The 15,151-nt window shown below is 43.5% G+C and overlaps 1 protein-coding gene across 1 annotated transcript in view; it reads left to right on the top strand.

Moving 5' to 3' along the window:
- Positions 1-15,151, top strand: part of SGCD (sarcoglycan delta) — a 302,515-nt gene that overhangs the window by 189,756 nt on the left and 97,608 nt on the right. Inside the window, exon 5 of the mRNA XM_059699026.1 lies at positions 5,753-5,872. Within this exon, the coding sequence (XP_059555009.1) occupies positions 5,753-5,872 (120 nt within the window). The remainder of the gene's footprint in view (positions 1-5,752; positions 5,873-15,151) is intronic.

Below are 15,151 nucleotides of genomic sequence, written 5' to 3' on the forward strand. Positions count from 1 at the left end.
CAGAGGCCTCGTGGCCATGGTAATGTGGTGTGTGTGGTATGACCAGTGCCCCCGTGGTATGACCAGTGCCCCCTCGGTAGGTCACGAGCAGTAGTAAACAGAAACCAGCAAGCACCTCACAGTGGAAAGGAAAAATGGGGGGGGGGGGTCTGAATGGCATTGTTATACATCCAAACAGAAAATGCCATTTTGTGGCCTCCGGGCTGAGAGGAAAGTGCACAGATGGACATTTTGAGAAAGCAGTTGCCCACCTGCCCTGAATGAAATGTTCCTGCGACTGAAACATCTGGAGCCCCACTCACACGCGTGGCCCAGGGAAACGGATGCCTGATGCCCAGTCGGGCTGGGGAAAGAGCCTCCCTGTTTGCCCCACAGGAGCCCTGCCTATGGCTGTCTGGGGTCCACAGCCCGTGGGTGACTTGGACCATCTACCAGTGAAGGACTCAGGGGTGGCAGGAGCAGTCCGTAAACAGCTTGTTCCGGCGGGCATGCATGTGGATTGTTGGCGATGCTTACCGAACATCTGGCCCACAGTCACAATGCTAAATAATTAAATAAACAGCTTCAGTAAGCAATGATTTAAGTAGCGTGTGTGAAAATTGCCTCCAGGGGGGGAATAAATCCAACCTCCAGCTCCCAGAGTTCCACATTCAAAAGGAACTTATTTAGCCTGTTGATCATTTGCCATTTATTCGCAGTGGGAGATTTGGTTGACTTGAGAGATTTTGTTTTGATGAAGCTGAAACTGCCCCAATGACTATTTCTTAGCAAAAGGCAAAGAATCAGTTTTTCTCCCCGTTTCTTCCTCCTTGTCTCCTCATTCTCTCTCTCTCTCTCTCTCTCTCTCTCTCTCTCTCTCTCTCTCCCCCCTCCCTCCCTCCCTCCCTCCCTCCCTCCCTCCCTCCCTCCTTCTTTCCTTCCCTCCCTCCCTCCCCTCTACTATTCTCTGATCTCTCTTGCCTCCCTCCTTCCCTGTCTTCTGTTTTTCTGGCTCTCCTGCCCAAGTCAGCCCCTCTTGGGAGCTGACACACCTATCCTTAACTCTTAAGGCCAAGCACAAGATAGCTAATGTTAGCATGAGATGAGCAAAAAGCCCTTCTACTGCTAGCTGGGAAGAGCCTTTCAAGATAATTTCTAAAGAGGAATAGCAGATGTGTTCAAAATATAATTCTAAGCACTCCTACACACACCCCACCCCGAAAGTTTTCCTTCAGGCGTCTCCATTGACATTTATGCGCACAGAGTTGGAGTACCAGGAGATTCTTCTAAAGTGTGTTATATTTACTGGTTTGCTTATCTGAGAGCAAATGACTCCTGTCGTCCAAGAGGCCAGGTTTACTACGGCAATCCAGAGGATTCAAGAAGTCCCGTTTAGCTGGTGTGGCTCAATGGTTGAATGTTGACCTAGAAACCAAGAGGTCATGTTTCAATTCCTGGTCAGGGCATATGCCCTGGTTGGGGGCATGCATGTGGATTGTTGGTGATGCTTATCGAACATCTGACCCACAGTTACAATGCTAAATAATTAAACAAACAGCTTCAGTAAGCAATGATCCCCCGTAGGGGGCATGCAGGAGGCAGCTGATGGATGATATATCTCTCTCATTGATGCTTCTATCTCTCTATCCCCCCCTCCCCCTTTATCTCTTTCAAATCAATAAAAACATTAGGGGGAAAAAAAGAATTCCCGTTTACCTAAGGAATGTCCCCAAAGCCCAGAAGAAATTCCAATATTAGCAATTCAGGTACCCTTTTCCAATGAAGCAATGCTTTAAGGGATGGTTAAGGTCCCAGGCTAGACCACAAATAGATTTTTGCCTTAGACTGCTGCTGATTTTAGTGTCCACTCAGTAGTGGGTCCTAGCAGGAAACCCTGGGACCTGCCACAATAAAATGGTGGGGAATCTTCCACAACATCTCGCCAGAGCGGGGAAGGGACCCAGTATCAAGGGAGTTGGGGAAAGAAATTCAACTGGACAGACTGCAGGCCTTTCCGGCATCCATATTGGTGGCCTGGGCCACTGCGGATGCATCCTGGTGGGTCCCAGGTCTCCCTGTGGAGGAGATGAATGGAAAAGGTGCTTCACTTCACAACAGACTGCCATGCAGAGAGGGGGTTAACTGGAGATTAGTTCCGTGTTACACACAATGGTTTTTCTACCTCAGAGAGGATCAATGGGCTCACCTCCTGAGTAGTCAGTCTCTGGTACCATTTGCATTCTCTCTAGAACAGCTATTTTCAACCTTTTCCATCTCATGGCACACATACACGAGTTCCTAAAATTCTACAGTACACCAAAATATATGGTTTGCCTACCTGACAAAAACAATTGGTATAATGCTGATTCACTCACATGGGATGACTATTGTTGTGTTGGCAGTTGTCATTATTTGACAATTGAAGGGAAAAGAGGTCAGTGCCCCTGACTAAATAGTCAGGTATTAAAAATTATTGTGGCACACCAGCGTGCCAGGGCACACTGGTTGAAAATGCTGTCCTAGAGTCTTTTTTTTTTAAGATCTCACCATGTCTGAGGAGGTTTGGCAGCCCCAGGTGAAACTGACAAAAGCTCAAACCGTCTGCACAGCTGAGCCCTCAGTATCCTGTGAGGTTTTGGCTGAAACTACCAATTAATGAGTTTGGTACACCCAAATGGTTCTGGCCCTTGGTACATTCCATTTTGTGTTCTGAGAAGCCCTGCAAAGCAAGTAACTTAGTTGTGTTGTCTGTTCTCTGATTACTGCCGTTGTCTCTTCAGTTCACTCTCCTGTACATCGCAGGTACCGTTCATAAGTTTGGAGTAAACACAGTGTACACAGAGGCAGGTGGTCTCGACGCCTTAGGGGCCCCATCTCATGTGATGGGCCAGGTTCGTGGAGGCGAAGTCCAAGTGTGTGTGTTCCCCAGAGATGCCACCACTTTGCCATCTGCTTGGATCTAGAGTGGGCAACCTGGGCTCACCTGTGCCCATTCCAGGGTCATTCATTCATTCATTCATTCATTAGCACCCCTATACCTCCTGATCCCCAATCACCCCCCTAAGAAAAGGTAACAACCCGGAAGCATTGACAAATAATACAGACTCTCCTGAAGGTTAGGGTGTCACCAAGAAGGCAGCTGCATCTTAGCCCTCCCAGGACAATTAATCCAAAGCCCTCACTGTACATCTCTATTCTTTCCATCTCTCTCTCTCTCTCTCTCTCTCTCTCTCTCTCTCTCTCTCTCTCTCTCTCTCTCTCTCTCGTCCTTGTTTCCAGCTTTCTACATCCCCTCATCCTCTACAAGCTCCTTTCCTAACTGCTCCTCATGTTGATTCCAGCCTCCTCCTTCCTGGACAAATGAACATCCTTTTTTTTTTTTTTATTGTGGAACAGTCATGAAAACTCAGCTCCAGACCCAGATCTGCCACTAATTCACCTGTTGACCTTGAGAGAGCACCCAACCTTCCTGCCACTCACTCTTCTCGCCGGCAGCATGGAGGCAGTCGGAGTAGACAATGCCCACGTCCTGTGGGTCTGCTAGTTCAGTTCCCCACTCACTAAGAAGCTTTTCCAATGCCCTTATTTTTATCAGAGGGCTAGTGTGGATGTTCTGGGAAGAGATCAGGTCTGCTGAGTGGACGTGATCATGTGCGTGAGGCAAGTGCCCTAAAGGGTCTCATAATTAATTTTTTGAGTGTGTTATGACCACTGCATTAGATGAGACAAGCACAGGAAAAATCCCCTACATTTCACAGTGGTTTTTGCCTCCAAAGTTCTTTTTATAAGGAGTGTAATGTGATCATTTTGCACTTCTGATGGGGTAGATAGGATAGGGTGATAGTTCAATTTTACAGACGCAGAAAATGAGGTTCGGAAAGAGCAAATGATTTGCCGAAAGTCACATTACCAGAAAATGAGCCGCGACATAATTCTTGCCTTCTGATCTTAGGCTGATAGCCTTGACAAAGAGGAAAGCAGCCCCAGACATCCAGGGGCTGGCCGGGAACTCTCAGCCAGGCCTTCGGGTTTGCCCATTTGACCATAAATAATGGTCACAGAGCATCAACACCAGACAAGGCCACTCGGTGGCCAGGAAGGATAAAGACAAAACAAAGACAGCTCAGACAGAATGAAAACATCTATCCAAACCACAAAAATGACCAAACATTCCTCTAACCTAGCTAATAAGACTGTTGTTTCTTTATCCATTACACATTTGGCATGGCTCTGGTCTTCCCTACCTCTAGAAAAGATTTATTGAGATACCAATCATATAATTACCCCCACTTCCTGACAGCAGCTAATTCCAAGCAAAGTCTTGCTTCCTTAAACCCAGCCCTAAATAGCCTAATATAAGGCCAAATACTATATAATAAGTCCTTCCTTATTATCGACATGTCTCCCGTGGTTTCCCTGGGTGTGCGTCTCCCTCATAGAAATGAGTACTGAACCCAACTTGTTCAACAACTGCTGTGTTCCTGGCCATTTTTGTCTGGAAAGCATGAGGACTCTTTTATTCCTACTTTTTATTAATAGTGAGAAGGAAGCAAAAATTCTATATCAGAATCTCCTGGAAAATTCTGGTTAAATATAAGATTTTTCGACCCTAACCAAAAATTTTTTTTTCTGTATGAATTTCCAGGCCAAACGATAAATTTCTTTTGACCTAACCTGGGCTTGATGAGGGTAATGACACTGGGCTTAGTCTGATGAACTTCATGTGTTCAGGTAGCTCCAACTCAGGCAGACTGAATTGTCTCCTTCCTGTTTTTTTGTTGTTTTGTTTTGTTTGTTTTTTAGGCATTCTAGCACATTAACTTGTTTTACTTTTCAAATAGTACCTAAAACCCTCTGTGTCTATTTATTTATTTATAAACTAGAGGCCCGGTGCACGAATTTGTGCACTGCTGGGGTCTAACTGGCCTGCCCCTATCAGAGCCGATCTGGCCGAGCAGGCTGGGAGGAGGGGCCGCAGGTGGTTGGCCTGCCGGTCCCACCTCCTGGTCGAACTCCCGGTTGAACTCCCGATCGAGGGGACAATTTGCATATTAGCCTTTTATTATATAGGATGTTTCAACTTTTATGCACTTGTCTCCATCAGAAGATAAGTGTTTTAGGATCAGGCGCCTTGTCCTTTTTATGCTGCCATAGTCCCACCTTCAAGAATAGTCTCTGTTGTTATATGATAAACCCTCTGAAATTTATCTTTTATGGAATAAAATTCTAGCATAAAAGTTTCAACAACTTCCTAGGCAAGTCATTGCAAGATATTATAATCTTTCTTGCCAGGAAAGGATCTTTATTCTGAGGAAATAGACTTGTCTGGTGTCAGATGCAGCCAGTGGGTCAAGGGGACAGAGTGGGACAGATTTCAGCTGAATGTAAAGCCCTTTTTTACAACAGTTGGAGGTGGTCAAAGATAAGCTGGTTACTTCATGAGGTGGTGAGCCTTCTGTGCCTTGATGTAGTCAAGCTGAAATCTACAAGTATGTGAAAGTAATTTGGTGGTTAAGCTGAGAGAAATCTCATTCAGGCATTAGTTTGGAAAAAGGACATGATAGCCTTTAAAATCCTAGCCTGAGAGCATATGATAAAAGGTAATTGACAAGACATGGCTGAAGTCATGAGCCTGATTTTCGTGGTTGACTTCTGAAAACCAATCCACTTACATCAGAGTCCAATGCAATCTTGTCAGACGTATGCGCTCTATGAAAAGTTCTTCGTAATTGAATGCAATGAGGCTAATGTATTCTCCCTCTCTCTCTTCCAGGTCCAAAGGCCGTAGAAGCCTACGGGCAAAAGTTTGAAGTAAAGACAGTTTCTGGAAAATTGCTCTTCTCTGCAGATAACAATGAAGTGGTCGTCGGAGCTGAGAGATTGCGAGTTTTAGGTAGGGAAACATTTTCATTGGTCTGATGCTACTGTGTCTATTTGAGAGCAAGAGTGGAATGGTGTCTAGAGAAGTGATTTAGGCCAATTACCTGGATTCTCTTTTACACTTTATGTTGAATTGAAATTCTACTAAAAAAAGGAAAAAGAGGCTTGTGTTCATGCTCAGTGGGTTGGTTTTGGTTTGGCTTCTTTGTAGTCATGCTTTCTGAACATGGAGATGTGAGGTGATAAATCCCAAGCATGGAGCCCTTCAACTCTAAAATCTTTATGGAAAGTCTGTTAGTTGAATCCAAACCAAAGTACTCTCATTGCCTCTTTTCTAAAAGTTCAGGGAAAATATATTACTAGGTCAAACTTTGCATGATGAGGGAGGATCAGTCGACTCTGTGCTTATTTTTAAACTGGATTTTAAAATTGGATCATATACATAGCAGTAAGGAATGAGCAGCTTTTTCTGTGCACTCTATAGTTTTGTAGTTCTTATTCTAAACTTAAAATTTAAGTTATTCCTAGTGGAAAAAACTATAAGCCACCATATGCAGATGACACAGTGAGCTGGGGCTGCTCTCCCACAATCTTTCAGGTCCCAGCCATTCTCATCTTCCTCCTGAATTATTTGGAAATGGTTCTTTTTTTTGCACCTTCTAATTGTAGTATTGGTGGTAGAAGATACTGTAATATGAATCATCTCTACTTCTGTATCTATATATCACAGTATTCTTTTGCCCTGTCCACCTCTCTGCCTATAAGATATACTGTATGTCATCATTATATTAATATATTAAAAATCTACAAATCCATTTTTCACTTTTTATACTGTTGGATACTTATGAAAACTTTTACTGGGTTACTGAAAAAATTTAGTCTTCTTAGAAAATTTTTAAAAAATCACCTAAGGAACTTCTGAAAAGTTTAGGTTCATAGATCCAACTGTGACTTACTGAGGTAGGAGCTCTCATGGAAGGGCCCAAGAATGTGTTTGTAAAAACACTTGCAGACCCCAGCTGGCGTGGCTCAGTGGTTGAGTGTCTGTCCATGAACCAGGAGGTCAGGGCACATGCCTGGGTTGTGAGCTCAATCTCCAGTAGGGGGAGTGCAGGAGGCAGCTGATTAATGATTCTCTCTTATCATTGATGTTTCTATCTCTCTCTTCCTCTCCTTTCTCCTCTCTGAAATAAATAAATTGTATTAAAAAAAAAACACTTCCAGAAATTTCTATGGTCCCATAGTTGGAAGCATTGAATCTGAGAACACAAGAAATTAGTGTTTTGTGGCTGTTCCGGTGCTTGGCTGACCTGGATCTTAATCCCTGCTCTGTCATCTTTTAGTTGTGTGACTTTGGCTAGTTACTGACAACCTAGCCAGTTTTCTTTTCTTTTCAATTGGAGTAAGAACATCTACCATCTCAAATTACTCCTACAGTTAAATGAGATTATATTATGTGTAGTTATCACTGTGCCTACCTCAAAACAGTACTCAGCCAATAATAGCTGCTGCTGCTGTTAATACTCCTGCTACTACTTCTATTAATAATACTAATACTACTTTTCCTTCTATTGATCCCTAAGAGTCTCTGAAATGCAGGGGTTACTAGTAAAAGCTCAGAAATTAACCCACTATGATTTTAACCCATCTATATCCTTTACTAGCTGTGTGCCTTTAAGTAAGTTATCTAACCTCTCAGTGCCTATGTTTATTCATCTACAAAATGGGGGGAAGATTAATAGAAGTATATAGCTTCTAAAATTCTTGAAAGGATTGAATGAAATAATCTATGTAAAGTGGGTAGTAAGTTGGCTAACAAATAAGTGTTAACGAAGTGCTGGCTGGAAATTACTATTTGTTCTCAGTATTATTAGTTCCACTAAGTATCTCCTTTCTCCTCCATCACTGCTGTCCTCCTCCTGGTCACTGCCTTTGCCCTCAGTCAATCAGCTTGTCTGGTCTGTTTCTCTCTCTCCTACTCTCCCTCTCCCTCCTCATCAATCATCCCACCCTCCACTCTCCCACCTGTATTTGTCTCTGACTTCCCTATCACTGGCCCCATTATGCTCCCCTGTCAGTCACAAAACTTCAGCATCATCCTGACCAACATCAGACTCAGCAGAATCATAAGATGGAAGTGGCTGTCCTGAGGAGGTTCTTTGGAAGTGAAAATTCAGGGTGCAGAGGCAGAGAGTGGAGGACAGCTAATCCCTGGTCAGGTGCCCCCCTGTGGTATGAACTGGAACAACACTCTGTCATCTTGCTTTTTCCAGTCTATAATATACAAGTTGGTTGTCTAGAGAAGAAGTTTAATTTTTTTTTAATTCAGCAACAAAGCCTTTTAAAAATAAAATTTTATACCAAACTCCAATAAATAAAATATATGAAAGGCCAGGACTGCTCTGGGTTGTGGGTGGGGCTTTGGAGGGGCAGAGGTCAGAGAGATTAGAGTCATAGCTGCAGAGTTTCATTCTTTCCCCCTTTATGTACTACCTCTTAGTGCTTATTTTTAAAACCTCTTAAGTGCATGGTCTTTAAAAAATAAAGTCTGTTGACCACTTGTTGTGATCCAGGTACCATGCTTCCTATGCATTCTTCCATCTACATCTGTGAGGTAGGCACCAATTTTGTCACCCCCATTTTACAGGTGACAGAACTCAGCCCTGCACAGTAAAGGCTGAGAGCCAGGAGTTCTGAATGCAGACTGCTTACTTGAAAGCATTATACTTTCCTGCCTCCTCAAGTGTATCCCATATTCAGATGAGTAAACTAAGGCTTGAAAAAAATGAAGAAAGTTGCCCAAGATCACATTCAAATCCTTGCCTTTGGACTCCAGCCTCAGTGCACTTAACTGCATGTAAATATGTTAGTTCTAAGACCCTTTCCAGCTCTCGCAGTTAATAGGTTTTCCCTATTATTTGTAGAAATGGCACTTTCCATGGTTAATCATACACACACACACACACACACACACACACACACACACACACACACACTCTTCAAGCTGTTCTCTTATTCAAGACTACTTTGCTCTACCAGCTGTAAAGTAATTGCCCAGGGGAAAGAGTGATGGTATCTCATGCCAAGATCCTTTTGTACAAATGGTGTTTGGCACTTCCCATTAGTTTCTTAGTGCTTCATGAATCAACTCGCTGCTTTTAAATCTGACTTTGCAGAGATACCGAGTAATTGTAGATATCCCAACCCTTTGGTTGAATCCTAGTGTACAAATTATACTGGTATCGCTTAAGAACTTTCCTCCACCCACCCCACCACTATGCAGACTAAGGGCTGAAAAATTATTGGAGTGTTTGGTCTCTTCAAGGCAGGTGGATGTTGTAATTGTTACTTATGCTTGCGATGGGTCTCTTCGAGATGATTTAGGATAAAATCTGTCTCTCTCCGTCATTAGAAGCATTTGTTTTTTATGTAAAGGCATAGAAAGAAAGCATCATGATAAAGACCAGTGCTGAGATTAGGAAATGACCGCCCCACAAATCTCATGTCAGCCTACTCAGTGAAATGAGCCTCTTGGGTTGCAGAAATGAGCTTCCTGTCAGCTGGGAGACCGCCATATGGTGTGGAACAAGAAATTTAGGCAATTTCATCTTCAGCTTAGTGAGAAGTTTGTCTTTTGCCGTGGTCAGCCTGACAGACTAACCTTACAGAGAGGGCACTGGCTTATCACCTTGATTTATAGAAGAGCAAACTGAAGCACAAAGTGAAACGCAACTTGACCTAAGTTCCACAGGGGAAACTGGTGGAGTCAGGATCTGAACCCGGGCAGTCTTACCCATGACACTCAATGGCCTCTTTCACAGTAACCTTCAACTTCTCCAAATTCCACAGCATGTGGGCATCAGTGTGAGTGGGAAAGAACAGGGCCACAGTTGTTCAGCTATTCCTCTGCTTTCGCCTTCTATATACTCTGTGGTTCCCACAGTTCTCCCACATCTGACTTTCTCTGCTCCCCTCACTGATGCTTCTTTCACCAAATAAACTATGTGCATTCACACTTGGCATCACACTAGCCACCCCCACGGCCCAGTCCTAGTTTTTCTCTTTTCACATTTCTGTGGGAAATTACATACAGTTGCAACATTTGCTCTTTTCAGCTGACCCCCAATTCTGTATTTGCCTTGAACTGTCTTCTCAATTCTCATTCCAAATTCCCAGACAGCCTGGGCTTTTCTGCATGGCTGTCTTTCCATCACTTCTACTTCATCACCTGCAGCTGAACTTATGTCTCCCGACCAAGCTCCCGCCTCTCCAGAACCCACTTCCTTCATTCTCCATATGGGGCCACCGTTCCCCTCATCTCCAAGGCCTTGCTTTTATTCGGGTACCAGACCCTGTCTTTCTTCATATGGGCATGTCTGTACCAATTTTGAGTTTTCCATATTACAAAGATATCTAATTAAGTCTGACACAAGAAAACTTATATCTGTAGTCAGGCCCATCAATTACCCAAAAAGGTATCAAATTCGTGTGCAAGATGAGGTGTGGTAGAGTTTAATTTTAATTACAAAACAAAAATATTAAATATGGTACAGGAATGGTCTATTAAGAACAGCAAGAAAATTCACAACATAGTCCAGTGCATCGAAGAGGCATCTTGGTGGAGACAGCAGGGAAACATAATTTTGATTTTCATTAATGGCCTATTTCATTGAATAATGAATTGAACATTATAGCATTTATAAACAAAGCATAATTATAAGGTGTTATTCTAATTGCTAATTAGGTCTATTTATACTCTAGATTCCTTTTTTAAATATCGGCTCTAGATGCCACTTGATGCTAATTATCCAAGTTATGTTATCATCAACTGAAAAACATTTTTAATTAAGTCTAAAGCCATTTAAATTAGCATAAGATTTATAGAACTTCCAATGTGGTCTGATGCTTTTATTATTTTTTTAGAAAGACATCAGATGATATATTTAGCCTTTTGAATTGGTTTTTGATGAAACATTCTACTGCAACCTGGCAATTGATAATTATGATGAAAGGAATGCGGTGTTCTTAGTAGTATTCGTTCATTATATGTGCATATCACATACATATATGATATCTCCGAACCACTACTGTTGGCGGCTTGGAGATGCAGAGGTGAAAGTCGCTGCTCTATCAAGGAGCTGTCTGATCGGGGAGGTGACACACACAGATGTCTGAGAGCCAAGCAGAAGACACGCTGTTGGTTGGGTAGAACAAAGTGACTATAGAATTATAGAGTCCAGCTGTGCTAGGGTGGTATCCAAGAGAGAGTTGACAAAGCTTGTTACATGAAAGGAGTATTTGAGCTAGGTTTGACTATGGATTACGGGAAAAACAGAGAGAGAGCGTTTGTTTGGTGGATAAAATCACATACATTTATCAGTCAGGACTCAGATGGTTTAAATAATACAAGTCCAACTAGAGCCACAGGAGGGAAGATTTATTGCCTCACGTGAGAGAAAAATTCAGCAGTAGACGGCTTCAAGGTAGATTCAGTGGCTCAAATAATGTGACCAAAATTCAGTCTCTCTCTTTCTTATGCCATCTCTCAGCTCTGATTTCCAATTTGTATTTTGTCTTCAACTCTGCTAGTGAACAGAGAGAATATTTTCTTCACAATGTAAATCCAATGAAGTCCTATATTTTCCTCAACTGGACTGTCTTAGGCCATGTGTCCATCCCTGGATGAGTTGTGACCAGAATGATGGGGTATGCTTATTAACAAGGCGACCTCGGTCATATCTCCTCTGTTAGAGCCTGGAGGTGAAAATGACAAAACTGAGGCTGTCCTACTTCAGGCACGTCATGAGAAGGTGGGTGTTTTGGGAAAGACAGTAGTGCTGGGGAAAAGGAAGGCAGCAGGAAAAGAGTAAGACCAAACATGAGATGGTATTGACTTCATAAAAGAAGCTGTGGGCACAACACTGCAGGAGCTAAATAGAGCTCCTTGGGATAGGTCTTGGTGGACATCACTCATTCATTGGGTTGGCAAAAGTCAGATCTGACTCAATAGCATGTAACACACAGAGCTAGGATTGGAAATGACTGAGAGTGAGATGGGGGGTGACCAAAGGAAAATTGGGGTGTTTCTACCAGGACAGGGAATGGATGCTGGGCAAAGATCAATAGAAAATACTCATTATACTAATCAAAGGTATGATCATGAAAAATCATGACCACGTATATGAAACGGTGGAGCCCAGGTTTGTGAAGGCTGTCAGTGGAAGATACTTTCTAAGTCTCTCCCCCTTGCTTGCTCAGCCTCGGTTGTGCTGGTCCCCTTCCTTCATCACCGAGCATGTTTTCACCTCTCCGCATTTCTACTTACTCTCCCCTCTGCATAGAATTCTCTTTTGTAGTCTCTGCATAAAAGATCTCTTGCTTTACGGCTCAGCTATGACTTCATCGAAGAGTTCCTTCTTAACCACCTTATAAAAACAGCATGTTCCCACTCTCCATGTGTATGCCAGGAACTGGATGAGTGTGGCCTGAGGTTTTGCCCATCACATAGCCATGCTCATTTGCATTGTCTGTGGTTGCTTTCACATGACAACAGCACAGGTGAGTAGTTGAAACCAATCACATAGCCCACAAATCCTAAAATATTTATTATTTGGCACTTTACAGAAAAAAGTGAGTCGATTTGTGGTCTGTAACTTTTATTTTCCTTTATTCCTCTTCAGAGCAGTTATCACAGCATGACATAGTACATGGACACATGTGTTTATTTGCATCCTCTCCTCATTAGAATGGAAGCTTCATGACAACAGGAATTTATATTTTTCAGAGTCTAGAATAGAGCCTGGGTGCATAGTAAGGGCTCAGTAACATTTGTTGCATGAGAAGATTGAAAGATTTTTGACATTGCTATGTTTTCTAACCAATCTGATGGTAGAGAGAAAAGGAGGGAAGGAGAAGCTACACCTAACACGAGAGAACACAATAATAGTGTTGAGGGCTCATCGGCACTTACTCTAGGATAGAAATAGAAGAGAAAAAATGGGAAAGATCATCTTGAAGGAGAACCAGTGGAAACCTGGTAGCTCACTAGATGTGGGGGGTCAAAAGAGGGGAGTTGGGATGCTGCATGTGCCTTGTCAGTCAGACAGTTATGATGCCATGAACAGAAATTTCTAGGAGCAACAGTAGATTTGGGATTGAAGATAAATAGTTCATCTTAGCCCTGGCTGGTTTGGCTCAGTTGGATAGAGCGTCAGCCTGCGGACCAAAAGGTCCTGGGTTCGATTCCGGTCAAGGGCACATGCCCGGGGTTGCGGGCTTGATCCCCAGTAGGGAGCAAGCAGGAGGCAGCCAATCAATGATTCTCTCTCATCGTTGATGTTTCTATCTCTCTCTCCTCCCTTCCTCTCTGAAATCAATAAAAATATATTTTTAAAAAATAATTCATCTTAGATGCCCTGGGTCTTATTGCCTGAGGACCGCTCTAAGGGAGAGACCAAGTGTCCAGCAACAATGCCAGCAGTAAAGCCTGTAAGAGATGCCCCGTTGAGCAAACAGGTCAGAGAGTCATCCACACAGATCCAGTAGATGGACCCCTGAGAGGGGATGGCCTGGAGTGCATCCTGCAGCAAGAACTTAGAGGAGGTCAGCCAATGAAGTGTTACCATGGAGACTCCTCCCCAACCCGCTTCTTTCTCAGAAGGAGGCTCCAGGGTGATTTTACAGAGGCCACGACTGCCTCCCAGAGGCATCCTCAGAAGTGGGGGGCCTATCTCGTGTTCTTTGCTTTTCCTAATCCACTCTGTCTTTCACCAAGAGGATGAGCTCCGAGGCTCTAGTTGGACTTGTGTTATTTAATCTGAGTCCTGACTGATAAATGTATGTGATTTTATCCACCAAACAAACACACTCTCTCTGTTTTTCCTGTAATCCATAGTCTTATTCCATCTCTCAGCTCTGTTTTCCAACTTGTATTTTGTCTTCAACTCTGCTGGTGAGCAGAGAGATTATTTTCTTCCCAATGTAAATCCAATGAAGTCCTCAACTGGACTGTCTTAGGCCATGTGTCCATCCCTGGATGAGTTGTGACCAGAATGATGGGGTATGCTTATTAACAAGGCGACCTCGGTCATATCTCCTCTGTTAGAGCCTGAAACATTGCTGGAGGTGAAAATGACAAAACTGAGGCTGTCCTACTTCAGGCACGTCATGAGAAGGTGGGTGATCTGGTCCTGCCATCCTACCAGCCATGTGATGGTGGCTCCGTCCCTCACATCACTTAGGTAATAGTTAGAGGTTCTAAGTAAACAGCCTCTCCCCCTTTCCTTTCTCTTTGCATTCACCTTATTCTCTCCTTTCTGAAGTTTGTCATCACGGAGTGGAAGGAAGCACAAGAGAGGCTGAAGGATGATAGTAAAAAGTGGAACACGGTTCCTCTTAGGTAGTGGCAAAACCTGAACAATTAGACATTGATCCTCGGGAGCTGAGAGCCTGCCAATCTAATAGGAGCATTTGGGTAACAAACCAGAGAAGCCTGAACCTTGCCAGGACCTCCTCCCGCGCTCTGTTAGCTCTCCGTTATCGTTAGCAGAGGAAATCTGCTGGGGATTCAACTATTTAATAAGATCTGCTGGCCGCAGAGTTCTTCTCTGGCACCTCATTCCAAAGTTGGTTTATTATTTACAGTAATAATGCATTAGATCATAAAGATACACTTCCCATAAATAATGTGGGGAGAAGTCCAAATATAAAAGAGTCTCAGATTAACAACCCCAACCTTAATAAACCAGAGGGGCGTGATGAGGAAAAGCACAATTCTGCAACAGAGAAATAATAATGGGGTTTTATCTGAAATGCTTCTGGGAGTACAGCTCCCATAATTCTCCAAGAATTAAAAAGAGCCAGTCCCAAAGCCTCGGTGCTTCCACCCCTGAGTTTCATGCATTCATCATCCACCCGTGTGCCTGAAGCTGCACGGTTCAGCTTTCGCCCTCAGGCTTCCGGGTTCATTCCTGGCGCAGGAGGAGAAGGCATCTGCTGGGCCCCGCACACTTTTCCCGTTGGCAAGAGGCAGATGTGATTTAAGATCAGCATGATGGATTCATCATCCTGGGTAAACATCCCCAGCTGTCCCTGCAGCCTTACCTTAGCAGACCTCTCAGCTGCCCCGCCATTGTCTCCCTCCTCACAAGCGGGACTGAGGAGAGGAAAAGTCAGTTGGGGACATTCTTGTCAGCTTTCGAGACTGATTAAGGAGTTGATGAGGCTCAGGGTTTGGCTGCTTTGAAGAAAACCAATTCCAGCGCTCACCGAGGAAGGGCTACGTTTCTGTTCT

The sequence above is a fragment of the Myotis daubentonii genome, chromosome 5, assembly GCF_963259705.1.
Source record: "Myotis daubentonii chromosome 5, mMyoDau2.1, whole genome shotgun sequence".
Classification (NCBI taxonomy): Eukaryota; Metazoa; Chordata; class Mammalia; order Chiroptera; family Vespertilionidae; genus Myotis; species Myotis daubentonii.